The 26,824-nt window shown below is 38.4% G+C and overlaps 1 protein-coding gene across 1 annotated transcript in view; it reads left to right on the top strand.

The window, feature by feature from the left end:
* Nucleotides 1-1,094: 1,094 nt before the first annotated feature.
* The window catches only part of HOMER1 (homer scaffold protein 1), a 113,360-nt gene continuing 87,630 nt past the window's right edge, over nt 1,095-26,824 (top strand). Inside the window, exon 1 of the mRNA XM_045566090.1 lies at nt 1,095-2,225. Coding sequence (XP_045422046.1) covers nt 2,221-2,225 — 5 coding nt within the window. The 5' untranslated portion in view covers nt 1,095-2,220. The remainder of the gene's footprint in view (nt 2,226-26,824) is intronic.

Genomic DNA, 26,824 nt, shown 5'->3' with positions numbered 1-26,824 from the left:
TTTTGAAAATTTAGGCGATTTTTCCCACGTCTTGTTGGAAGTATATCTACCACCAGTGATCAGGCGCTCCCTCCCACATTTCCCTGCTAGTTGGAACATGAGAAGCTCAGGGGCGCTGCTGCAGGGGGTTGGAGTGGGAGAGAGGATACTACCCGCTTGACTCTTCGGCACTATTGCTATGAATGATTCACCCGTGTTTAGCACATTTGCTGCAAGGAAATCTCCTCCTCCCGCCACTTCCTTCTTCGAACTCCTCTCTGGCTGTCTCCTGTGCTTTGGCCTTTAAGGAAAAGTGAGAGCAGGTGGGCACACAGGAGCTCGCCGAGTCCGCCTCCCCCTGCTTCTTCCCTAATTTAGCCGTACTTCCGGCCGCGTGACATCATCCCCCGCACCCCGGTGACGTGAGCGGCGGGTGACGTGTGTGCGGAGAGGAGCGCGCTGACGTTGCTATTTAAAGGTCCTCCTGCGGGGAGGATGGAGACACAGCGCTAGCGCCTGGTGTGGGGCGCGGAGGCGGCCGTGGCGGCCGGGAGAGGGGCCAAGAGCCAGCGGAGGAACCGAGCGCACGGCCCGCCCGCCGCCGGCCGCTAGGGGAGGGGGGAAGGAAGGAAGGACCGACTGACGGACCTGCCAGCCGGCCTAGCTCCCCGCGAGGGCCGGCTCGACCCCAGACCCCCAGGCTCCCCATCGCCTCGCGGCTGCTGCCTTGTCCCACCGCCCGCAGGGCCCGTGGGGCCCTCGGGACGGCTCCGCGGCGGCCGCCGCCTCCCGCCCCCTCCCGCGAGCAGGGGGAGGGACCGCTCTCGCCCCCTCCCTCGTCCTCCCCACCCCCTTCCCGCCCCCCACAGCCCGCTGTGCTGCCGCGCTCGCCTCACGCTGGCGGCGCTGACCGCGGAAGCGGCGCCCTCAGCTCTGAGAGCCGGCCGGTGGAGGCGGAGGCAGCGGCGGGCTTCAGGCCGCCCGGGCCGGCACTGCTCTGCCCAGCTGCAGCCGGAGGCCGGCGGAGGCGGGCGGTGATGGAAGTGTGAAGAGGCGGCGGCGGGGCCCGGGGCATGTGAGGCGGCGCGTGGCGGCGGCGCGGAGCGTGAGAGACGAGGAACAGGGGTCGGGGCGCTGGAGCGGCGGCTCAACCACAGCTCGGAGCCCCGCTCTCCTGCCCGCGACGCGGGGTCAGCCTCCCACCTCGGCTCGGGCGGGCGCCCGTCGACCCTTCAGCCCCCTCCGCTGGCTGCTCGGCCCGCCCCGGAGCTGGGGGCAGGGTGCCAGGGGAAGCGTGGGGCTCGGCTCTCTGATTCATTCATTCTCCGCCGACGGGAGCCCAGACCCGCTGTGCTCTGGAGAGAGGAGGGAAGAGGGGGCAGCCGCGAATGAAGGGCCGGGCGCGAGCCGGGCTCCATTGTGCTCGGCGGCGGGAGGCGGGAAGGGGCTGAGGGAGGTGGGATCGGGCCCCCTCCCCCAGCTCCCCGGCGTGTGCTGCGCCCCCAGCCTGCTGCCAGCCTGGAAATGGCTCCGTTTATTCTCCTCGGGAGAATGAATCGATCCTGCCCAGCCTTCTCTTCTTCCTCCCCACCTCTTCTCTGCTCCGAGTCTTAGGAGAAAAATTAAAAAGATTCCAATGTGGAGTGCCGTGCACGTCGCGAGCTGCCAGGTTTGCACTTCGAGGAGATTTTTCTATATAATTTTTTTCTAACGCGAGCATAGGGAAGCAGTGACATTACTGCTTTTAGGATTTTTTATTCAAGTGCACGTCGCGTTTGGTTGCACGCTCCACCCCCCAGGGACTTGGTGTGGTGGAGAAATTTGAACCCGCAGCCTTAGCACCGAAAAGGCCGAGTTACCTGGCTCTCCCTGAGTGCCGAGGAGAACATGAGCGAAATGACCGGCGAACTCATTTTTTATAGGACTCCATGAAGCTGGATTCTGCGTTTTCCTACATGTAAGACTCTTTTTTGTGGAATAGAGATCGGCTGCCGTCTCCTCCGCGCTACATTTTAGCTCTAATAAGCAAATGCCGCCTCTGTTTGAACGTTTGCGTATTTACAAGAGAGAAATCATTTTACCTAAGAGAACTAATTGAATTGTCAGCATCATTCAAATACCTCCGGAAAAGGATCTCGGGGGGTGGAAAAGCAACTGCGAAATAGCAGACGGAGAAATTCCTTTGGAAGTTATTCCGTAGCGTAAGAGCTGAAACTTAGGAGCAAGTTTTCATTGGGCAAAATGGGGTAAGGATTTTTGTGTTTAACACAGCTTCGAATCTGTTTATGTATGTGTCTTACTGAGCGGTGGTGGTGGTTGTGTTTTGTGTTTTCAAACAAATTTGCCACCTTGCTAAGCTGATCACACTTTAAAAATGTAAGTGTGGTAACCTTTTAAGAAGGTATTTTTGTAGAGTGGCACCAGAGGTTAGAGTTAAGGAACACACACCCACATATATATCGTTTGTAACTTCAGTATAGTTTTATGAATAATATTTATCAAGAACGCATTTTGCACTTGACTGGTCAAACTGCTGCATCAGTTTGTAACCAAAATCACCTTATCTTAGGTTTTGTGATGGTATCTTTCAAAGAGAAGTCCTGCATTCTCTCTGTACTTTAGAATAATCAGTTGCACAAAGGAACGATTGTAATGAGTGGTTAGACTACAGTACTTGAAAGTGATCCAGTGTAAACTGTTACCCTCACCGTGCCCTCTGTTTTGCCCTTGAATATCCAAAGTTAAAAACGCATAGCATTCATTCATTGGAGGCATTAAAACGAAAATCTGAAAATCTTAGTGATGCGGTTACCACAGTGCGGGTGAACTGGGTAGGAAAAGGCTTTTTGTGGAAGGAACTTGTTCTTCACTTTTTTCGTTTCTGTAATTTAAGCTCAGACCTTCAGTTTGTGTTAACAATATCAGATCTACACCTCCTTTCAGACCCAAAGCAAATCAAGAGTGCATTTTCCAACCTTTTATTAACTCAACACTGTGGGTTGATAAAATGCTAGTGACTCTTTCTAATCTGGAAATCCATAATACGTTAATGGAGTAATGATCTACTCATTTCGTCAAAGAGGAACTTCCAGAATTTTCTTTGTGGTCGAACAAACACATAAAGTGTAGTTGAGGGACAGGATTTAAAAGAATGGACTCTGAAATTCATGTCATGGTTTAGGGGTGTACACACACTCCTTGAAACTTTCGGAGGAAAGTTCTTGAATAGTACCTTTTTATTGGAGTTAGAATTTGAAGTTTATTAACTTGCATAACTTTGGAAATTTAGAACATGTTGTAGGAGTTCTTCCTCAGAAATTAATGAAAAAGTGATAATGGTTTTTAAACCTTAAATAACAAGTGATGAGAGTATATATAACTTGCATGATTTGGGGTACTGCTAAGAGTAGTTAAAATACCTCATTCTATTTCTAGTGCTACTATTAGTAGCTTAGTGATCTGAGGCAAATTACTTAACCTCTGTGGACTCTGTTTTCTTATCTGTAAAATGAAGGGGTTAGATGAGATGACTTTTAAAGATTTTTCCAACTTGTAAAAATGAATTTTTTTTCCTTCTCTTTTGCTCCATTTTAATGATCAGTAGTTGGTTTCTTGAAGTAGATCTTTCAGTTGGAGGGATTTTTTTTTTTTCTCGAAGCAGTTTAAGCACTTAAGCTGGAAAATAATGGCATTTGAAAAATGTTTTGGATGAATTGCACCAATTTTAGATAAGAGAAAATACTGAAAAATACTACTATTCAAAACCTTTGAAATATGGCTTCCCTTGAGCATCTGCAGCTCCTCTGTTTAAAATGTGTTGGAGCAAAAAAAAAAAAAAAAAAAACCTAATCAAGCGGCAGTTTTTCATGTTGAGGGCTGCTTTCTCTCTAGACTGTGTGGAGTGGTAGCACCATGGAAGAAAATCAGTTTTCCACAACCTTTAAAATGCGTGAATGCCCGTCATTTCACCAAGGGAAGCTTGGGATAAACTTAATACTGAGGGGACTAGTATTTAAAATATGAAGGTAAGCTGCCCCCGCAACACACATTTAGACACTTAGCGTAATTAAATTTGTTTATAAGTGAGTTTATTTGCCTTTTTGTTAATGAAGTCCTAAATGTAGACCGCAGAGCAAAAGGAGCAAACATTTGTAGTGCTATTTTTTTTAAAGCCTATATTTGGAGCTATGACCCTTTCTTATCGATAGTGACTTATTTTATCTGATTTGTTGAGAGGAAGGGAAGGTATTAGTAGAGTATACAGGAAAGGCATTTGCCGAAGTTTCCACACTTTGTAGGTGTGTATACCTAATAAGTGTTTGTGGAATTAGCATAGCTCCCTGGACCTATTTAAAACAAAAGGAAACAGAGCTTAAAATGGCTTTTAAAGTTTTACCTAGCCTATCCTAAATTACCTTAGTCTGACAGGTATCTAAAATTTAATAGTGGATGAAGAGTTTTACATATTACAAATACATTTTTGACTGTTAGGTTATAATAAGGATTTATCTTTGCCTTAGTTGTGTCTATAATTGCAAGTCTGAGGGCAAAGTCTAAGCAAAGGAATTACTTTTCATAAAATCAGTGATGAGTTTGGGCAGAAAAAAATTTATGACTCCTGTAATAGTTTATGAACTATGTGGAAATGGAAAGGAACAGCTGAAACTGACATTTGGCAGAGTCTGTCAAAGTATCTTGGATGTTGCTTGAACTGTTTTTAATTGCAGTGAAGGCAACTAAATCATGGATTGGTAAAATAGGTGTATTCGATCCCCTAAAAATTAAGGCATTCGTGTATATAAGATGAAGTCTGTGACAAGCTTCAAAGCCTCAGTGAGGAGCCCCTGTTAGGTATGGCCCCTCCCTACCCCCATGTAGTATCTCATAATGAGAGCAATGAGTCAGTAGCTATTTCAGAACTCTTAGAGTAGGCAACAGAAATCAAGTAACTTCAACCAGTTATTTCATGCTATCTTTTGTTTTACTTAGCTCATATTGGCAACTTAGTGCCATCAGTAAGGGAAGAAAATTCTTCCCTTCCCTTCTCTCATTAAGAGCTAATTATATATAAAATGGGCCCTCCCTACTAATCGAGTATGATAATGCTGTTTCTGATTTATCTCACCTGCAAGTGGGAACCTCTGGAGTCCTTCCTCTTCCCCTTTCCCCAGATAACTTCCTGAAGCATGGAAGTGAGTGCTGTAACATTGCAACCTGAACTGAGTCCCTTCTTTACTGTAAGACAAGAAGCTGGCACCTCTTTCTACCTCAGGCTGCAGGGTTCTGTTCTCTGGGGGTTGTAGCAAAAATGCAGAAATCTTGATCCAGCACTACAATATGAATGGGCTTTGTTGCAAAGGTAACCACTCTGTCATTCCTAACAGAAGTTAGATGCAGGTCCTTAATTCTTTTTTCCTTTTACCACCTTTGATCCCCTATTATGGTTGAACAGCTCAGTACTGCTGAAAGGGAGACTAGTAAAATGTGCTCCTTCCTTTGAGGAGTTTATAATTTAGAAGTTAGGAAGACATTCAAGTCTAAAATTAAAATGTACAGTGAAATGTTGAAGAAACCATAATGTAGGGCATTATAGAGACACAAAGTGTGTGTGTGTGTGTGTGTGTGTGTGTGTGTGTGTGTGTGTGTGTGTGGCATTAACTGCTGAGGGAAGGATAAAAAGGCCCATGATAAGCATTAAGTACTGAAAGATGAGTACAGGTGGGTCTCTTAGACAAATGAGAGGGCATTCAAGGCAGAGGGAACAGTGATTGACAGCACTGTGACAGGAACTACAAAAGTTTGGCATGAGGCGCTTTGTTTGCTTGAGCTCCCTTTGATGTGGCAAGAGATAGGTCTAGAGCCTTATGCAGGAGCCAGGTTAGAGAACCTTGTAGATCAAATGAAAGACTTTGGGTTATCCTGTAGGCTGGTGTATTTCAAGCTTTTGTGGCTATGACTCGCTGGAAAGATACACATTTTTACATTGCTGCCTAATACACCTATATATAAATGTTAAAATGTCACAAAATAATACCCTTTATGTGATATACTCTGGTAGTTTTTATTCTATTCCAATCCATTTTGTTTTTAAGAAAGTGATGATGGGGAACCACTAAATTTATTAACCCCGTGGTAGCACGTGGTAGTTTGAAAAGCACTGCTCTATTGGCTGTGGAAAGCACTGATGGGTTTTAAGCAGAGTAATAACGTGAAGGATCGGGGAAGTAGGGTGAGAAACCAGTTTTTAAAATCACTGAAAGTTTCTTTTTTTATGTTGTGTCCTGTGGAAACACCAAGCCAGAACAAAGAGCCCTGGCTGGGTAGAGGAAGTGGATAGATGAGGAAAGGCCCTGGAAAGCTTCCAAATGGGGAAGGGAGGGGTTGGTGATTGAGAGATGTATTGTTAGTTGGCTGAGTGAGTCTTCCTCAGAATTAGGGCATTTCATGTGCAGAGATAATAATGTAGGAAACAGTTTCGTATGTTCCTAGCAGAGCTACTCATTCTCAGATGGGTCATGAAGTAATGAATTTGGGTGTTTGAAAGGAGAGAAGGCAACTTGGATGAAACTGAAGGCTGTTATCCTAAGTGAAGTATCTCAGGAATAGAAAAATAAACACCACATGTACTAGTGGGAGCTAAGCTGTGGGATGCGTGATCATACAATACAGAGTGGTTTAATGGACTTTGGAGACTCAGAAGGGGGAGGAGGAACAGGGGTGAGGAATCAAAAACTACCTGCTGGGTACAATGTGCGCTATTCTGTTGATGAATACACTAAAAGCCCTGACTTCACCACTATACAATCCATGTAACAAAAAGCTACTTGTACCCCTTAAATCTAATGAAATAAAAGCCAAACACAATCCTTAAAAAAACAAAAAAGTAAATTTGGGAGTTAAGGGGTTGACAAAAGAAACTGTCCTTATTTTATAGTTTTGAGTGATTGTATTTCTCAAATGAAAAGGTAGTTAGTTACATCTCAAAAGATCTAACCTTCCTACAGCCATGTGACTTTTTTTTTTGAGTACTTTGGTGTTTAGTTGAAGTGTTTTATTTTTAGTTACTGGATTGTTATTTAGGATTCATTCAACTAACTGGACAGAAGAGTAGGGAAAATGAGTCCCAAATATTTAATGTTTCCTGATTTTTTTCTGATATAATTTTTAAATGACTATAAAACATTTTAAATAGGTTTATATTTCAATTAGTTAGAACATGTCTAATTGAATGAAGTATGAAATTTTTTGTTGCATGTTTGTAATGCTTATGACTTGTGGCTAATATAGTGACCCTGAAGTTTGAGATTCATTATGTTTGTGGAATGAGCAAGATTTTCCCAGAGACCCAAATGACTTCTCTGTTGAATTTTGCAAAATTGAGTGATTTTGAGGCGTTTTAAAGTTTCAAGTTCATTAAGTATCTTCATTTCAAAAGAATCTACATGTGATAAGGAGTACTTATATAGATTTTAGCCCATCTACCAGAATTGAGATTTCATTTCTGAAAGATAGCATTTAAAAACAAAAATTGAGATAAAATTGTCAAATCTTAATGAGTGTTGCAAAAGTAGGTAAAACTTTTTTTTAAGCTAATTATTCAATGGTCTTCAACATGTGACTAAAATAGTATATTTAAAATCTTAATTTTAGGCAAAAAAATTTTAATTTTTACAGCACACCTATCTGTATAGTTTAAAATTAGGACGTCCATGATCACTCTTTGTTAAAAGAGACAGATTTCTCTTTTAAATAAAAGAAAGGAAGAAAAGATGAAACTAATAAGAATCAATGCTGGTTGTTTTTAAACAGTATTTTTGAGGAAAGAGGATGAAATTATTGACATATATATCATGAGTTTTATGCTTTGCGTTTTTCCTCTACTTGCATTTTATTTATTTTCCATCTTGTTTTTAAAAATTTTAAAAAATCTATTCACTTCTCTGGTAAGTATAATTTAAAATTAATTTTATAGAGATATCTTTTTAGTGCCCTTGCAAAGAAAAAAAAAACCATTCTTCCTAATGAAGTTAGGAAATTTTTTCCCCAATTATGGATTGTGAAGCCAGTATGGTTCTTGTATAGCTAAAAGAATTTTTCATATATAGAACTAACATTCAACTGGTTGAGAACTGAATTTCATTTATATTTAGCTGTCTTTTCTCTTTTAAGGTAGACTTGTAATGGAAGGCAAAAAGTCACTGTTTTTTGTTTTGTGTCAGAAAATAAAATTGTTCACAAAACCAAAAAAAAAAAAAAATTAATGTTTTATCTTTACAGTACAGTTTACCTTTGCAGTTTCTCTAGCTTTTGGAAAATCACCTTCATCTCTTAACACCTAATATTAGCAAAAAAAAAGATACTTCTTCGTTATGGACAATTTTAATGTTCTTCCATAAAACATGAAGAGTTTCCATGTTGTCTTTTGAAAAGGATTGATGCCAAGTCCTCAAGGCAGAGAGTGGGTTGTAAGAATTGAGGGCTTTCTATAAAATTACCAAGCAAGAGTTAGAAATTAAACACAAATAATTGTGCTGAAAGACCACAGACACCAAAGCAGTTTTTATTACTTTATAAGGTCATTTAAAGTCATGTTTATTATGTCATGTCTGTTGGCATGTCTGGATCCATGTGGTCACTTGCCTCAGAGTCCAAAGGCCCATAGAAGAGAATGTCCTTGACTTCCCCCCGCCCATAGAAGGTTTTGTTCCTAATTTGTCACTATCTTTAATTGGAGAGTTCTTAATAGAAATGTACTGAGACTCATAGCACTGATACATCTCTCTCTGGGTACTATGCATTGTGTTTCCTAACCAATTAGTTCATAGTACAGCACACATGTACAATATTAGTTAAAAAGGATTTGAGGGAATTAGAGCCCATTTTTCTTTTTCTTTCTTTTTTTTCTTTTTTTTTGTGAGACAGAGTCTAGCTCTGTTGCCCAGGCTGGAGTGCCATGGCATTAGCCTAGCTCACAGTAACCTCAAACTCCTGGGCTCAAGTGATCCTCCGGCTTCAGCCTTCCAAGTAGCTGGGACTACAGGCATGTGTCATTGCGCCCAGCTAATTTTTTCTATTTTTAGTTGCCCGGCTAATTTTTTTCTATTTTTTTTTTTTTTTTGTAGTAAAGATGGGGTCTTGCTCTTGCTCAGGCCAGTCTTGAACTCCTGAGCTCAGGTGATCCTCCCCCCTCAGCCTCCCAGAGTGCTAAGGAGTACAGGCATGAGCCGCCACGCCTGGTTGAGCCCATTTTTAGTATACAGAAAATCCTGATTCCTAGTAATTGAGCATAGAGTTGCATGTACCAGTTATTTATCTGATAATTTTTCTAGGTGGATTGTTGGATCTTTTCACCTCTAAATTTATATATGCCTCAATCTTACTTAAGTAGTTATCTTTGTTCTGTTTCATTTAAGTATTTATTAGACGTTTAAGAGAGTTATTCCAAATAAGCGTTTTGTGTGTGTGTGTGTGTGTGTGAATTGGAATTTTCTACCCTAGTTACTTTCAGTTTCCCTTGTTAGGCTCTTAATAATCATCTCTATGTAATTATTTTAAATGAATTTGACTATCAAAGAGCTCAAAATACTCATATTGGAAATTTCTGTCAGTCTTCATGAAAGGTAAGTCTGTACATTCTTAAACTAATATGGGACAATTATTTTGAATCTACTATAATATTTAGTTTGCTTAGCCTATCACTTTTGCCTTCTTGTGCTTTTTTGCTTATTCCTTTGTAAAACAGTGCTGTTTTCTGTCTTACTCTGTTGTTATGAATCACTGTCTCTTGGATTTTTAACATTAAAATTTGTGTGCTTTGCTTAATCACCCTGCCAGCTCCCAAGATGTTTACAGAATAAGGATTCCACCTACTCTTGTTTACTCAGTATGGCTGAGGATCTGTGTACATTAAGCTGAATGGGAAGACTCCCAAGTCACTCTTAAACTCATCTTTCTTGAGATTCTGTTGATTTAAAAAAAAAGTTCTAGATCTTAGCTCCCTTTTTCCTTCCTCAATGGATAATCTATAGAATTTTAGTTGTCTGTTTTTATTGTTGCTTTCATTTAGTATTTTATTAATGTTAAATTGATATTTATAGCTATGCCTATGTTAGTATAGGGGAAATAGTAAGACATTAATGACAGTGTTGCTGTTTAATTTTATTTTGCAACATATTAGTACAATTGACCCTTGAACAACGGGGGCTTGAACTGCATGGGTCCACTTATGAAGATTTTCTTTTGCTTCTACCCCCCCTGAGACAGCAAGACCAACCAACCCATCCTTTTCCTCCTCTTCAGCCTACTCAACATGAAGACAATGAGGATGAAGACCTTTATGATTATCTACTTCCACTTAATGAATAGTAAATATATTTTCTCTTATGATTTTCTTAGTAACATTTTCTCTAGCTTGCTTTATTGTAAGAATATAGTATGGATCATCATAAAGATCTTTGTCCTCATTGTGTTCATGTTGAATAGGCTGAGGAAGAGGAGGGATTGGTCTTGTTGTCTTAGAGGTGGCAGAGGCATTTGTAATAAAAACCTGTTCAGGCAGATATCCATTCTCAATGATTTTCTTAATTGTGTCTGGGAACTCATCTGTTGCCTCTTGGTTGGCAGAAGCTGCTTTTCCTGTTATCTTGACATTTTTAAATCCAAACCTCTTTTTTTTTTTTTTGAGACAGGGTCTTACTCTGTTGCCTGAACTAGAGTGTAGTGGCATCATCATTAACTCGTTACAACCTCAAACTCCTGGGTTCAAGCGATCCTCCTGCTTCAGCCTCCAGAGTAGCTAGAACTGGGACTATAAGCATGTGCCCCCACACCCAGCTAATTTTAAAACAATATTTTTTTTCATTTCTAAATTTTTTATTTCAGAATATTACAGGGGTACAAATATTTTGGTTACATAAATTGCTTTAGTACCGTTTGAGTCAAAGTTACAAGTGTGTTCTTCACCCAGATAGTGTGCATTTTACCTGTTAGGTGTGAATTTACCCATCTCCTTCTCCTCGCTCCCACTTGCTGGATTTCTGATGAATGTTATTTCCATACGTGCCCATCAGTGTTGATCAGTTAGTTCCAATTTAATGGTGAGTACATGTGGTGTATGTTTTTCCATTCTTCTGATACTTCACTTAAAAGAATGGTCTGTGGTTCCATCCAGGTTAATACAAGAGGTATTAGTCACCATTTTTTTTAGTGACTGAGTAGTACTCCATGGTATATGTATACCACATTTTCTTAAACCACTCATGCATTGATGGACACTTTTAAAAAATTTTTTGCTGTTGCCCAGCTGATCTTCAGCTCTTGGCCTTTGAGCTATCCTCCCTGCTCAGCCTCCCTAAGTGCTAGGATTACAGGGGTGAGCCATCATGCCTGCCTTTCTAAAATCATCAAACAAACCATCCTTTGCTGGCATTAAATTCTTCAGCTTTAAATACTTCACCTTGCTTCTGCTTTCATTTGTCATACAATGACTTTGCTTTTTCGCAAGTCATATTAGAGTCTATAGGTATGCCTTTCTTATAGCAGTCCTGCACCCACATAGAAGCAGCATTTTCAGTATGAGATAAAAAGGAATTTCCACAGAAAGTACAAGGTTTTCCTGCCTACTGGTACAGCTGCAGTGACAGCTTCACAAATTTCCGTTTTTTTATAATGGTGCTTATGCTGGATTGATTTATTTTGAAATGATGGACAATTACAGCTGCAGACCTCAATCTACAGTACATACCAAGCAATTCAACTTTTTCTTGTAATGTCATGACTTTTTCTCTGCTTCTTGGGAGCACTTCCAGCATCACTAGTGGCACTTTTGTGTCCCATGGCCTTATTCGAAGTTTCAATATTGCACTAAGCAGGATTTTAAAAATGTGAGAACCACAATATTAATGCCATATGCAACTTACTGTGGTGTTTTAAATGGATACTTACAACACTTGAGCTCACTGCAATAACAATAGGAGGTGACTATGAAATTATTACAGTAGTACAGTATGTACAGTTTAATTATATGCAGTTATATAATACTGTTTCTTTATGTTTGTTTATTTACATTTCTCTCCACTGAGAATGGTGCCTTATATGGTCTGTATGTGTGTTTGTAAGTTTTGATAAATTTTAACTACTTATAATAGATTTGTGTATATTTTATGGTAGTAAATGATAAAATAGACTAAAATCTACATGTTTCATGTATTCGTAACATACCCAACTTTTTCTTAATTTTTTCAATATTTTAAGGCTACATGGTTCATCTGCAAGTTTTTCCAAATTGTTGAACATCTCCAAAAATTTTTCTAATATATTTACTGAAAAAAATCCATGTATAAGTGGACCCATGTAGTTCAAATCCATGTTGTTGAAGGGTCAACTATATTCTGAATACATTGAAGTGCTTCTCATAAATGATTCAATGTTATTACATGTGTTTGGTATAGACTTTATAAAGTTAATATTAAAAGGTAAATTACATTAGTCAGCCGTGTTAACCTCTGTAGTTATTGGACACAAGAACCTCCTACCTACTTATGTAGGCAGGATCTATTTCTCTGAAGAGTTCAGACCAGAAAAAGAAAGCTTGAGATGTTATCTTGAAACATTTTTGCTGGGGCTTAAAAGTGGAGACCTATTAATACAAGTGGAAGGACCAGTTGTAGTATATTGTGCAATTTCTGAATCATCATGAGATAGTTGTAAGTTAACTTGATTCCCTCATTTGTAAAAGAAGTTTGGACCATATTGTACCCAGGTTTAAAATTGTTATTCTTTTGGAATTATATTCCCCAAAGAACTGAAACTCTAATGCTGTCACTGGGCAGAAAAATGTGTGATAGTATAAGGTAGAGACGGTAGGGATTGGTGGGGACTGTGGGAAAGTGAAGAGAATATGCCCTGCCTAAAGGCATTCACATTCAGTGCATTTTTAAAACCCTCTGGCCACGGGAGGCTGAGGCAGTAGGATCGCTTAAGCCCAGGAGTTTGAGGTTGCTGTGAGCTAGGCTGACGCCACAGCACTCACTCTAGCCGGGCAACAGAGCGAGACTCTGTCTCAAAAAAAAAAAAAATTGAGCTCCTACTGTGTGCTAATGACTGTGATACTCTAGTCCAGATACAGTAAGTTTGGAAATGTTTTAGCTCTTGACTGAAAAAGGAACACCAGAGCATAGTATGACAGTGGCAGAAATTAATATTAGATCAGTGGTTCTCAATTTTGAACCTTCATCAGAATCACCTAGAAGGCTTGTTAAAAAGAAAACACAGATTTCTGGGCTTTCTTCACCCCCAGAGTTTTTGATTCAGTGGGTCTAGGAGTGGGCCCCAAGAATTTGCTCTTCTAACAAATTCCAAGGTGATACTGATGCTGCTGGTCCAGGGACTTGACTTTGAGAGAGAATGCATTTCATAAATGACACTTACAAAGGTGAGAAACTTTTGTCCATTCAAAACCTTTAGTGACTCCTAAAGCCACTGCTTCTCTCTCTGCTTTCAAGTTGCAAAAACTAGAATTTTGATCTGAGCTTAGATGGGGACCTGATGGAGCTGTATATCTATCTTTTAAACTACCTGACGCTGCTTTGAATTCTGAAGTTTTCTGCTTTTGGAGGAAATCTGATCTTTTTAAATTGTTTATTCTGCTTAGATATCCTTAAGTTTGTCCATTGTTGTTGAAGCTTGCGTGTTTCTGATTTCTGTTCCTTCATGTATGATTTTTCCCCCACTTTGGAAGATTTTACGATTTTCTTTTTTTCTGTGTTATTCTAAAATTGTGTGATAATATAGTGTGGAGGGTTTTCTGTTTATATATTTTGTTTTTGTTTCATTTTTTTTACCATTTGTTCTTTTGGACACTGGGGAACCCTTTGAACCTGGCAACTCAATTACCTAAATTTGAGAGATTTTCTTCTATTTTTTAAAAAAGTTTTCTTACTCATTTTTTTCTGCTTTTTATGAACAGCATATTAGTTGTATGATAAACCTCCTTTTTGTCTTGTCTTTGTTTTTCTTTGACTTTATCTTCTAACTCTTTAGTTTTTTGGATCTTTAGTTTCTACATAATTAATTTCGAAGTCTTATTTCTTACTAACTCATTTTTTGAGGACATTTATAGTGTTTTGAAGTTTTGCTTTCTGTTTCCTAAGTTATCTTTTGTATTCCTTTCCTGTTGGGTTGATTTCTTATTTCATTTTGGAAACTATCCTGGAATATCTGGTGATCCTCAGCTATGTAGGAGTGAGATACCAAAAAGCTGGTTAGAAGCTCTTTGTGAATCAGTGAGGCCTGTCAGTGGTGGGCTTCATGTTAGGTATTTAGGCAGTAGACTGGTGTAAATTTCCTTGGGTGGTCCCGAAGTGTCAGTACAAAAATGTCTTTTCTCCAAGATTGTAGGTTTTTTTCTCTGAGGCTGTGTATTTTCTTTAGAGAAGAATCTTCCAATGTGTATATACCTCTTGGCATTCTGAGAACAAGGTAAGTATATTATTCCATTATATAGATAGGAGGCATATTATTTGCTGTAATCTGAAAGCCAGGAAGGGGAGAGTTTTTGAGGGAGCCTGGTTTTGTTTGCAGCCTTTGTCTTAATGATCCTATTTTGGGGCCCACTCCTATCTTCTGCTATTGGGAAAGGTAGTTGATTGACTATGAGGGCAGGAGGGAATGGGGAGTCTCATTGTTCTGTTACCTAATCCTTCAGTCAGCTCCCCAGTTTCAGTCGCTGACTTCACATCTCCTTTGCAGTCCCTTTGCCTCTAATTTCTGGCCAGCACTAGTTGTTCACCTAGTTCCCCCTTTGCAAACACTTTAGTTATATAATAGTTTCCTTGGTTTTGCCAAGTCAGGTACTATTCCTTCTATTTTCCATCTTTGAAAACTGTATTAAAATTACTCATGAACTAATGCCACCTTTTATATTTTTTGGCATTGTAGGTTTATACCTTCTTTTCCTCTTCACTTTCATTTAAGTGGAATTTTGGAAAGGGAAGATAAATGGGTACAATTAATTTGCCATGTTTGACCAGAATCACTGAGCCTTTAGCTTTTGAATTTATGTAAGGCATCTTTCAGAATGTGTTTGACACTGTTGACAGTTAATTGATTGGAATTTGGTGGATGATAAAGTGTTGGCTTTCTAAAAATCTCTCCCTGTAACCAACACCTGAAAACTCAATGCATGATGTAAGCACATCTTAAAAATTAAAATCTTTAAATTGATCATCATCCCAAACCTCAGGAAAACAGAGCACTTACTCTCTCAACTGTGTCTGGTAAGTAAGGTGTTGCTACAGTGTGACAGTGTGTCCCCTAACACTGTGCCTCTTGAGCACTTGTAAGAAACATTAAGCACTTAATTTGTGTCATGAGTCATGCTAGGCACTGGAAATACAAAGATGGGTAGACAGACATGTAAACAAGAAATAACATTACTGTGATTTAAGTGCTGTAATAGAGATGTACTTTGTGTTTGGGATCGCAGAGAAGAAAATGCCCATCTCCACCTTGGAAGGTCAGAGAAAACTTCACATAGCCAGTTAGGTTTGCTTTGAGCCTTAATGAACAAACAAGATTTGCGGGGGGAGGGATGTGTGAAGGGGTTGTTAGGGCATTTCAGGCAGAGGAGTGGTACAGGTAAAGCTTCAGAGGTGAAGTAAGCCAGTTAGAAAATTAAGGTAGTTAAGGGAGATGTGACTACAAAGGTAGTCAGAGCCAAGATCATGACTGTGTCTTGTTAAGAAGACTGTACTTTTCTTCTAGATTAGCAGTATTCGTGTATTAATAAAAAATTAGTGGTACCTATATCAATAAAAGATCTTTACAATTTCATATGTGTATATTTAGAAGTTACATGTGTATATTAATACATAAATATACATTACATAAATGTATATTTATATGTAATAAAACACATAGAAATGAAAGGAAAACTAACTTCCTGTACCCCACTTTGGAAGCTATTGCTTTAAGTAGTGGGGAACAATAGAATAATTTTAAATTGGTAGTTATTACCATTTTTGCATTTTAAATTAACTACTTAGGCTTCAATATGGAGGAAACGTACATAGGGGAGGTGTGTGTGTGTGTGTGTGTGTGTGTGTGAGAGAGAGAGAGAGAGAGAGAGAGAGAAATGTGTGGGAGTCTTGGAGACACTCAAATTTAGTTGCAAAGTAGGTTAATTGTAGCAATTTAGTCAAGAATAATGGCTTGAATTAAAATAGGGTAGAACAGGGCCTGGATTCAAGATATTTAAGTGGAAGTTAACAATGAACTAGTTAGCCATGGGGGGAGGTAAAGAGATTGCCTTGTTCAGGAGGAAAGAAGCAAGTTTGCAGCAGGTTGAGATGATGAATTGATTGAAAGTTGAGGTATCTATGGTCATCAAGATAGGAATGTCTTACAGTTGGATATTGTTTGATATTCAAGAAAAGAAAGCTGGGTTGGGCAGAGAATTTTGGGAATCATTAGAATATGTAAGTATTGGTTGAAGCTATGAATGTAGATGAGCTCATTCAGAGTATTCATAGAAAAGAGCAAATCAGGTATCTCTGGGAATAGTCACTTAAGGGGCAGGCAAAGAAGCTGAGAGAGCTGTCAGGTGAGAGAACAGTGTTACAAAAGCCAAGACAGGGAGTGAGAGAACAGTGTCACGAAAACCAGGAAAGGGAGTGAGTTTTGAGAAATGAGTAGCCAGGATCAAATGTAGTAGAAACATCAAATGAGGGAAGAAGTATCAATTAGATTGGTAAGTAGTGATCATTTAACAACTTTACCTTGAAGTTTGGTAGGTCTAGGGTGGAAACCAAGTAGCCAGGGAGTGACAAGGGTGATGAAGGAGGAGGCGCAAACTAGAAATGTAGACTTCTCTTTTAAAACCAAGCATCTTTGAAATAGAGTGTAGCTTTAGCAAACTCTAGGGTTCAGGAAGTTCCTTTGTTTTTGTTTATAAAATGAGATTAAGTAGTCTTTTTAGGCAGTGGGAAAGGAGTCCATAGCTAGGGAAATTTTAACATTACAGTAAAGAGAGATAATTTTTGAGGAAAGAAGTGAGAATGTGATCTGGAGCATAGGTAGAGTAACTTTAAGTAGGAGGAATATCTTCTTCATAGACTGAGGTGAAGGGTGTAAGGAAGGGTATGACTAGATTAAGTTTGTAAGTCAAAGGGCAGGAGCCTGTGAGGGGGTTCCTTAGCTGATGGACTCCTTTTCCTCCATTCATTCATTGGTTCAACAAATATTTATTAAGTACCTACTATGTGTCGGGCACTGTTGTAAGTGTATGAGATACATCTGTGAACAAAGAGCCTTGCCTTCATAGAGCTTATATTCCAGGCCACCTGCCAAGTGTAGGGACTATAATGGTTGGTCACAGCCTTGGGAAGAGAGGGGAGAATGGGAGAGATTGCCCACCATAAACACTGGGGAGTTTAAAGGGCCCAATGGGGGTTAGAAACCACACATTTTGGTGCTGTTGAGCCAGTCTAAATCTAGGTTACTGTCTGTGGTACCTGAGGAGCAGAGAACTGTGTATTAGAAGGGTTTTCATAGTCTCCATTCCGCTGAAAATGAAGCAAGAAAGGGGTATATCCAATTTTTGTAGTGTTCTATTCAGAGTTATGTTAATATACATATACTTTTTTTGCCCCCTTAGTTGCTCTTTTCCTTCTATAAAGAACATCTGTTATTTTGGAAGACCAACCAAATGAGTATTAACTTTACCAAAATACCACCAATTTTTTAACATTTGATGTCCTCTCTGTGGGAAACATCCTAGAACCAAGTACTGTAGGAAGTCCTGGAGCTCTTCTGAGGGGTGGGACTAAATTTAATATTTATATTCTCATCTCCCACTTGTGCTCAGTACACATACCACAAACAGCACATGCGTTCATACACTTGTGAACCCGTGTATAGGGATTCTTTAATAAGAAATTAAAGAAATCAATAAAAGCACTTAAACATTGCTCTGATTCCTACTGAGAACTCAGTATATTATTATTTTGGAAGCAGTTTTGCAAGTTTTTCTATCTTACTCTGGATAAATTAAATATTTTTAGTCTTTCTGGACAGGGTAAGCTTTTGTTCTCTTTCTCGTCACTCAAAATACTTGTACCCTTGTACTAGTTCTGATTTGATTATGATGATAGCTTAGAGTGTTGTTGTTTTTTTAATGGGGAATTTCATGATAATGGAATGCATTTTAACCAGTTAATTGAGCAGTATTTTTTTTTTTTATGACAATAAGAATCAGTTAAGAGACCTCAAAATGAAATGAATTTTACTTTCTCCCAGGGACGGGGAGCCTTTTTATGCTGGAAGGCCACATTAATTTAACTGTAATCAAATAAGGCCGCATTCAAGAAACTTCAATTAGATATACTTAAAAATATACATTATTTTGTAAAAATCTAACTATGTACTTAATAATTTCAAAAAATTGAAACTATTTGTTAATTTTAAAGGTAACTAACCTTTTAATGACTTTGTTGTTTCTGCTTTTTGTTGGAAAGTATTTGAATACTTGGTTGCAGCATGGGGGCCGGCAGTTTCAGTTGATCCTCTAGATGGGTGTCAGTCATTTGTAACCCTAAGGGGGTCTTGATTTGGGTTAGGTAAAAGAATGTAGATTCACAACAATAAGTGGTTGATGAGCAAGAAGGCATTTTTGGGGGCATGTTGCCGAAGGTGTGGGTATTCTACTGTATTTGTCTGTATTTCAATTGGATTTTTCTTAACATCAATGACTTTAAAATGTCATCTACTGAGAGTTCAGTTCCATCTGTAGTTCTTTAGGTGCCTTGGTGGTATCAACTAGGTGAGGCTGAGATGCTAATTTGAATGTGATGTCATGATTCTCAAAGTCAGTGAACCTTTCATTGTATTCTCCGATTAATCTGTAGCAGCTGTGATTATTCAAATGATTTGCCTATACCATCCTGCTTATCAGTGACTTTTGCTAACTGGGGAAAATGTTCATCTGAAATTTCCTTTTGAAGAAGTGTTTTTAAAAAAGATAGCTTTTTTCAAAATGCTTGGATTTTTGGCCACATATCATATATAGTCTTAGTTTTATCTTGCAAAGAAATATTCAAGATGCTTTGATTTGACATGATATCACACAGAAATGCTGCATTCTTATAGAATTTTTCTTTTAGTAATTCATATTGCTGATTCTGTTTTTCATAAAATTTAACTGTTTTCACAGGGATAAAACTTTGGCTGACACCTGTCCCTGTGATAGCCAACGCTCTTTAGAATGATACAGCAAGTTCACACTGAATACCTTACCATTGAACTTTAGCATGTTGTGAAACTGATGCTATGTTGTATTTGCATGAATACAGCTAACTACTTACAACTTGTTGCAAGGTGTCACTTAAAATAGTAGCTTTAGCACAGAGATTTTGCTGATGCGAGATACAATGAAAAGAAATGAGAGCATCTGGATCTGTTAATACTTTTTTTATTTGTGCAATAAACCCTTCATGTTTTCCTGTCATGGAAGCTGCACACTCACTAACTTTACCAAATTCAGTCTAACTTCATGACACTGATCTTGAAAGTTGTTGAAGATATCCTTTCCCCATATTCTGTTCACAAGTGTGCCGAAAGCAAGTTACTCTTTGTAGCTAAGAAAATCATCTGTTAATGACTCGAATGAAGTATAAAACTACACAGAGTCAGTAGTATCAGATTCATCCAAAGCAATTGAATAATATATATTTTCCTTTTGAAGTATTGCATGAAGTTGTTCTGTTAAGTTGAAGTCTAATTTATGCTGCCAATCAGTTATGGTTCTCCTTGAAAGAGGCAGTTGTTTGTACTTTAAAAAGTTATCAGTGGCCAAGCATCCTACAACTTTAACAGTGCATTCTTTCACAATTTCTACAGCACTGAAGGGAGTCTCTTTTTTCCGCAGTATATAAGCTACTTTATAAGTTGCTTCTGTGGCATTATTTCCAGGTTTTCTTGCTGCTTGAAAGAATTGTCTTTGCTTTTGCTTTTCATCTTTTAATTTCTGCAATACAACCTTTTGTGCCTCTCCCTCTAATTTAAAATATTTGTGGTCCTTATGAGTGTTATAATGCTGATGAGCATTGAATTTCTGTAATGTTGATATTGCAGTATCACAAAGCAAGCAAATCATCTTATCTTAAGTAGAAACAAGACAATATTTCAATTCCCAATCCTCATTAAAAAAAAAACTGTTTTCTTCCTTCAGCGTTCTCTTGGTTGTCTTTGACATAATGTGCTGTTGAGCAGACAGAATTAAAAAGTACTGTTGAGCTTTGCACCTATTCACAAATTGCACTTCAAACAGAAACAGCGTGCCCCGTTATCAAAAGCTGATAACAGACTCTCATACCTGATTCCTGTAAACTAGCCTCCTGCAGTCGTGGTGCCAGTCAGGTGGGGGAAGTTAGAACTAAATCATGAGCATAGCAGCTGTCTGTTCAGCCCTTATGGCTAATAATGTTCTAATTGTGCCAGTCAATTTGGGAGGATTATTTCATTGCAACTTATTCTTTGGTATTTTAAATATGTTCATTTAAAAAATAAAAATGTAAAAGATGATAAAAAGTATATTCATAAAAATAAAAGGATTTGTTCTATAAAATTTGGATTCGGTCAAAAGGCCACGTGTGGCCTTAAGGCCTCAGGTTACCCACCCCTGCTTTATCCTTTGTCCTACAAAATGTAATTTTATCATCAAGCTCTAAATTGATTGGACCTGTACCTTTAAAACAATTTTTTTAACCTTGGGTTAGGGATTTAGGTCCCAGAAGCTAAAACTGTGGTTAAGCATAGCATAATAGAGCATAACACAGCACAGGCAGAGCAGTTTAGCAATCTAGTGAGGTCTCTAGAGCCACATAGTGGCTGCATTTAAATTAGTGATCCTCTTTTTAGCTCTGTGATCTTGAGCAAGTTAAGTTTTGTGTGTATCAGTTTCCTCACCTGTAAAATGGCGATAGAATTGTGAAGAATAAGGGACAAAATATAAACAAGGTTTTTATAAAAGTGTTTGTGGCACATAGGAACTACTCAATAAATCGTCACTATTATTACTGTGGGTTTTTATTTTTTGTAATGTTTTACTTTATTTTACATGTAAGGAAGACAACCAATTGACTGAGCAGTTCCAGAACAGATAGTGTTCATTAATCAAGAAGGAAATGAGGTCAGAAGGCAAACTTTTCATTTCTTCCCCACACACATATTGTAAGTGTCACAGAAGTTCATAACAACACATGTAACACAGGCTGGTTTTCAACATACAGAAAGCCCAAGCAAGGAGGGTGAGTATTCAGTTACATTTCTATACTCAACTGAATTATGTTTCTTTGATTTCCAAATAGCATGAAAAAACTTTTAAGCTTCGTTACTAATGAAGACCAAAAATAAGTTTGTGGAATTTGTGTGTTCTATTAAAATCAAATACCCATTAAAAAATTTTTCTACCCTTGTATTTTATTTCCAAAGAACTTACCCATTTAATATTATGATTACATTGATTGTCTGGAAATATTATACTAATTTTAGGAGCTGTGGTGGAACCATGCAAATATGACTTGCCCATAAGGAAGTTAAGGTTTATATATTGTTTGATATCAATAATCACTAATTCTACTGTAGTAGATTTTGTAAGGTATACCTAAATACTGTTTTTATGAAAACTGTTTATAGTTAAGCCATCTTATTGGTCAGTCTACAGAAAAGTATTTAAATATCTGATTTGTTCTTATTCACATTAAAATATGTTCACCAATTTTGGGAAACTTTAAGATCAGAGATTGTCAATTTTCTCAGACTAGGTTTAATATATTTTTAAAAACCAACAAAAATAAATATGTTCATATTACCTAAAGATATGTTTCTAAATTCTTATGATAGCATTAGGTTTGACTGTAAGTATCATGAGGTCAGGGACTGTTTTGTCTATAAATTTACTCAACAAATGTTTCTTGAGTACCTACTGTGTGCCTGGCACTCCTCTAAATGTTGAGAGTATGACAATAGTGGACATAATAGACAAAAAAATCCCTGCCTTCTTGAGATGGCATTTTAATGTAAGTTGTATTTGCAGTGCTTGGCATATCACAGATTTTCAAAAATATTTCCGCCTACAACCTTTAGCTGCATTGCAAGCTAAGGGTAGGAGTACAACCTGGACAAATTTCCTAGTCAGTTACTGCTAGGGATTACAAGTCACATTATGCTAGGGGGCTTCATATATCTCCTCTATGGGTCAGTCCGTATAGGTCTAGGAGTCTCTGGAGGAATCTAAGCATCAGAGTGAAATTTCAATTCACCTAGATGTACTAGTTTGACATTTTTGTCTTTTAGTAATTTTTCTCTTTTAGTAATTTTGAATGTTTTGGTCTGACTTGAACAGAAGTAAAAAATTACTATAGTAGTATATTTTTTAAGTAGATTTTTCATATAGATGGAGGAAAGAACCTTAGGGGCAATTAATTCTGCCATTTAAAAATTTAATGTTTTATTTTCCTTTGTTTTCAAATACAGAATGACCTCATATAAATTTGTGCCTTATTTTTAAGTGAAGCACCTGAGTACTTTGCCCAAAGTCCCAGTGCTAGTTGGTGGTACAGTTTAGCCTTCTATTGCTTATTTCTTTCTTCTAGAAAGAGAAATGTTCACCACCTAGTACACTAATCCAGTAGTACAATGTCAACCTAAAAATGGATTGTTTTACAAGTTTTTAAGTTGCTTGAATGTATGTTGAGATTTTGAAATATCTCACTTTTCTGAATCCTCATAGCACTTTATATTACCTCTGCTATGGCATTTATCACTTTCTACTCATAATTATCTTCTATTTTAAAAATTTTTTCTAGATGAAACATCCTTGAGAATAGAGTCTGTGCATGTTTCATCTTTGTATGTTCCCCATAGTTCTTAACAGAATGCCTGGCATTCACTAGGTATTCAAATTATTAAACATGTACTCGTAGAAATTGTATTTTGGGTTTGGTTACTATGCAAACCCACAAGAATCTATTTAGTCTACAACATTTTAAGAGGTTATTTGTCTTATCAGATCTAGGCTTGAATTCTGGCTCCATCCTCGTCTTGGTGGTATGGCTTGGATAGGTCACTTAATACCATTTTCCTCGTCTGGAAAGTGGGAATAATATGTATCCTATCCAGCTTTGAGATTTAGATGAAATGTATACAAAGGTTCTAGTGCCTGATGTACTAATAATCACTCAATGGATGGTAACTATTATTATATTGGAAGTTTATTTTCTACTTATTTTAAATGTGTGTGTTTTAGTAACATTAGATAGCTCTAATTACTATGTGAAGGGTGTGCAGTAAGAAAAAGTTCCATGGTGAAAAGTAGACAACATTTTGGTGTGGTCAGCATATTGCCCAGTCTGGGTCTTTTAGTTTACTAACTGCTTATTTAAGTTGTTTGATTTTAGACTCTAAGGATTGGTATACTGTACAAAAACTGAGAGACACTGATGTATGAACTAGAATGGAAACTTATTAATAAGTCATTAAAAATACATTCTCTCCCATAGGGAAAAAAATGCCACAGTGGAAGCCAAATTGTAATCAGAAGGTTGGCTGATGACTAAGGATAGTTGATTGGATGTCTAGTGCTGCACTAATCTCATGCATCAGCCTCTACCTACCACTTGGCTATCAGGGTCACTTCTCCTTTAGAGAGTGCTAGGGCACTGCCTAATCATCTCTCATAAATCCCTTTTCTAACTTACGTAGTTATGTGCTTTTGGGTGGCATGTTCTTAAAGCAGAAAGCAAAACACTGGAGACGGTTTTATACTTAATCATTAGCTTGTCATTCCTGCCTGAGTATACAGCCTCACCTTAGTTGAATTTTGGGAGCTTAAATAGACTCTTTTTTTTTTTTTTTTTTTTTTGAGACAGAGTCTCACTTTGTTGCCCGGGCTAGAGTGAGTGCCGTGGCATCAGCCTAGCTCACAGCAACCTCAAACTCCTGGGCTTAAGCGATCCTACTGCCTCAGCCTCCCGAGTAGCTGGGACTACAGGCATGAGCCACCATGCCCGGCTAATTTTTTTTTTTGTATATATATTTTTAGTTGGCCAGATAATTTCTTTCTATTTTTAGTAGAGACGGGGTCTCACTCTTGCTCAGGCTGGTCTCGAACTCCTGACCTTGAGCGATCCACCCGCCTCGGCCTCCCAGAGCTAGGATTACAGGCGTGAGCCACCGCGCCCGGCTAAATAGACTCTTAAATTATTTTTTAATGTAAACTTTGTATTATGAAAAGAGTTAAGCATACAAAACAACTAAGGAAGATTATATAATTAACCCCTATGCATCCATCACCCCAGCTTCAGCAGTTATTGACATATGGCCCCTATGGTTTCATCTGTACTGCCTGCGTCTCTCCAGATTATCTCAAAGCAAATTCTAGACAACATATAATTTTACCTGTAAATACTTGAATATGTGTCATTAGGAAATAAGGACCGTTTTTTAAAAATACACATTTACAACATCATTATCATACCAGAAAAATCACCTAATTTCTTAATATATAAATATGATCAAAGTTCCCCCACATTGTATTTGGTTGATATGCTTTTGAGTCACTTAATCTATAACAGCTGCCGCCTCGTCTCCCCTTGCTTGCTGTTTATTTATCCAATCTGTCCTGTAGGATTTTTCACATTCTGTATTTGGCAGACTGCATCCTCATGGTATCATTTAACATGTTCCTTTTTTCTGTTTCTGGTAAACTTATAGCTAGTTCTAGACATGATCAGATTCAGGCTTCAATTTTTTTCCCCAAAAAATACAAGTAGTGTGATATACTTCCTGCCTGTTACATTACATGGACACAACAATGTCTTGCCAATTTCTGTTTTTGTTGATGTTAAAGTTGATCATGGGGTTCAGTGTTATCAGCTTGATCCACCCATTATAAAATGTATTATTTCAACGAAACCATTATATTTTGGTTCTTCCTAATTTTATTCTTGAGGAATACCTTGCTGTCAAACATTATTGCCTTTCTTCTAATCTCTTCTCCACATGCAGCCAGAATTATCTTTTAAATATAAAATGGATTACATACTACCCTGCTTAAAACTCTTCAGTACTGTTCCATTGCTTGTAAACTAACATCTAAATTTCCTACTGCAGTCTATAGGAATCTGCATAACCTGTGGTCTTTCTAAACCACATTTTATGCCAATCTGTCCTTTGAGAGGTATGTGGCATTATTGTTAATAGCATGGGCTCTTGCACTGGACTGAGTGTGTGTAATCTTGGGTAAGTCACTTAACTGCTCTGTGCCTCAGTTTTCCCATGTATAAAATCAGTGTTCTAATATTAAATATTATCTACCAACAGGATTGCAACGATTAAATAACACATATACATCACTTATAACAATGCCTGTATAACACAGTAAATACCTGTGTTGGTGCTGTGGTTTGAATCTCTGTTCCAGCTACACTGTACCTTTCAGTTTCTGGACCTGCCAAGCTCTTACCAGTCCATGATCTTTGAACGTTGTTCTCATTATCTCTTGCTACATGACCAATCGACCCAAAATTTAGTGGCTTAGAACAACCGCAATCATTTATGTAGCTCACAAATTTGCAAGTTAGGCAGGGCTTGGTGGGAGATAGCTCATCTCTACTCTACATGGCATTGTTGGGGTGGCTTACACTGGGGGCTGTGGTATCTACTTTTAAATGGGTCCCTCATGTGGTTGGCAAAATAGTGTTGACTTTTGGCTGGGAAGTTGGGGCCCTGATTCTGTTCCATAAGCTGCTTGTCCTTAGAGCATGGTGGCTGGGTTCTAAGAGTGAGTATGCTAAGAGAATCAGGCTGAAGCTGAATGGCCTATTTTAACCTGGACTCAGAAGAACACAGTGTCACTTTTGCCTCGTTTTCATTCAGGCAGTCACAAGAGTCCACCCAGGTTTAAGGTTTAAGACTCTACCTTTTGATAGGCGAATAGCAATGTTCTAAAAGAGTGACATAATATTGTAGCTATCTTTAGGGAAGGCATTTTGCCACACACATGCTGTGCCTGAACCTGAAACGCTATTATCTCTTAGATTCCTACTCTTTAACTATCTAACTTAAATTAGCTCCCCCTTCTTCCATTCCCATTGCTTGCTGAAGATAGCTCTTTATTTTCCTTGCAGCACTTACCACAGTTGTATGGAATTATTTCTTTAAGGGGGTTAGGACCTACTCTATACCAAGTACCCAGCATGAGACCTGTTGAAATGTTAAAATGTTATTATTTGAAACTTAGAATCTAAACACTGTATATCACATTTGCACTAAGGAAAGCATGTTCCAAACTTTGTGGAAAGAAGGAAACGGATACATAGAAACACTAAGAGTCAGTCCTTCAGTTATTCATATTTCATGCCCTACTGCTTAGCTTAGGGTGAGGATGGGGCGGAGAGGGAGAACATATGTGTTTAAATTTACGGGGGTGTGGAGGATGGGAGGAAGAAGCAGTTCAAATAGCTGAATTCCTACTTATCCTCCCCATACTTTAAAAACCTAAACCTACAAATCCATTTTCTATTCCTCTAGCACTCTGTTCATGGTAAGAGGCTTCTGCCTGATTCTTAAAATATTTTTGTTGAGAATAAAGCATGGTAACTAAGAAATATTCAGTACTTTCAGGGAACAGCCAAATAGATGTACTTTACTCAAGGAATGCTAACCAGACCTTCACTCAGAACCAATGTTTTTACTTTTGGCACAGTTCTAACAAGATTGGTTATTGGATTTCTCAGCCCCTAGGAGACTGGGTAGGGAAAAAAGAATAGACTTTTGGAAGTAGGGTACA

This window comes from Lemur catta, chromosome 12 (assembly GCF_020740605.2).
Source record: "Lemur catta isolate mLemCat1 chromosome 12, mLemCat1.pri, whole genome shotgun sequence".
Lineage (NCBI taxonomy): Eukaryota > Metazoa > Chordata > Mammalia > Primates > Lemuridae > Lemur > Lemur catta.
The sequence above is the reverse complement of the archived record's forward strand: the minus strand, read 5'-3'. Positions and strand labels throughout refer to the sequence as shown.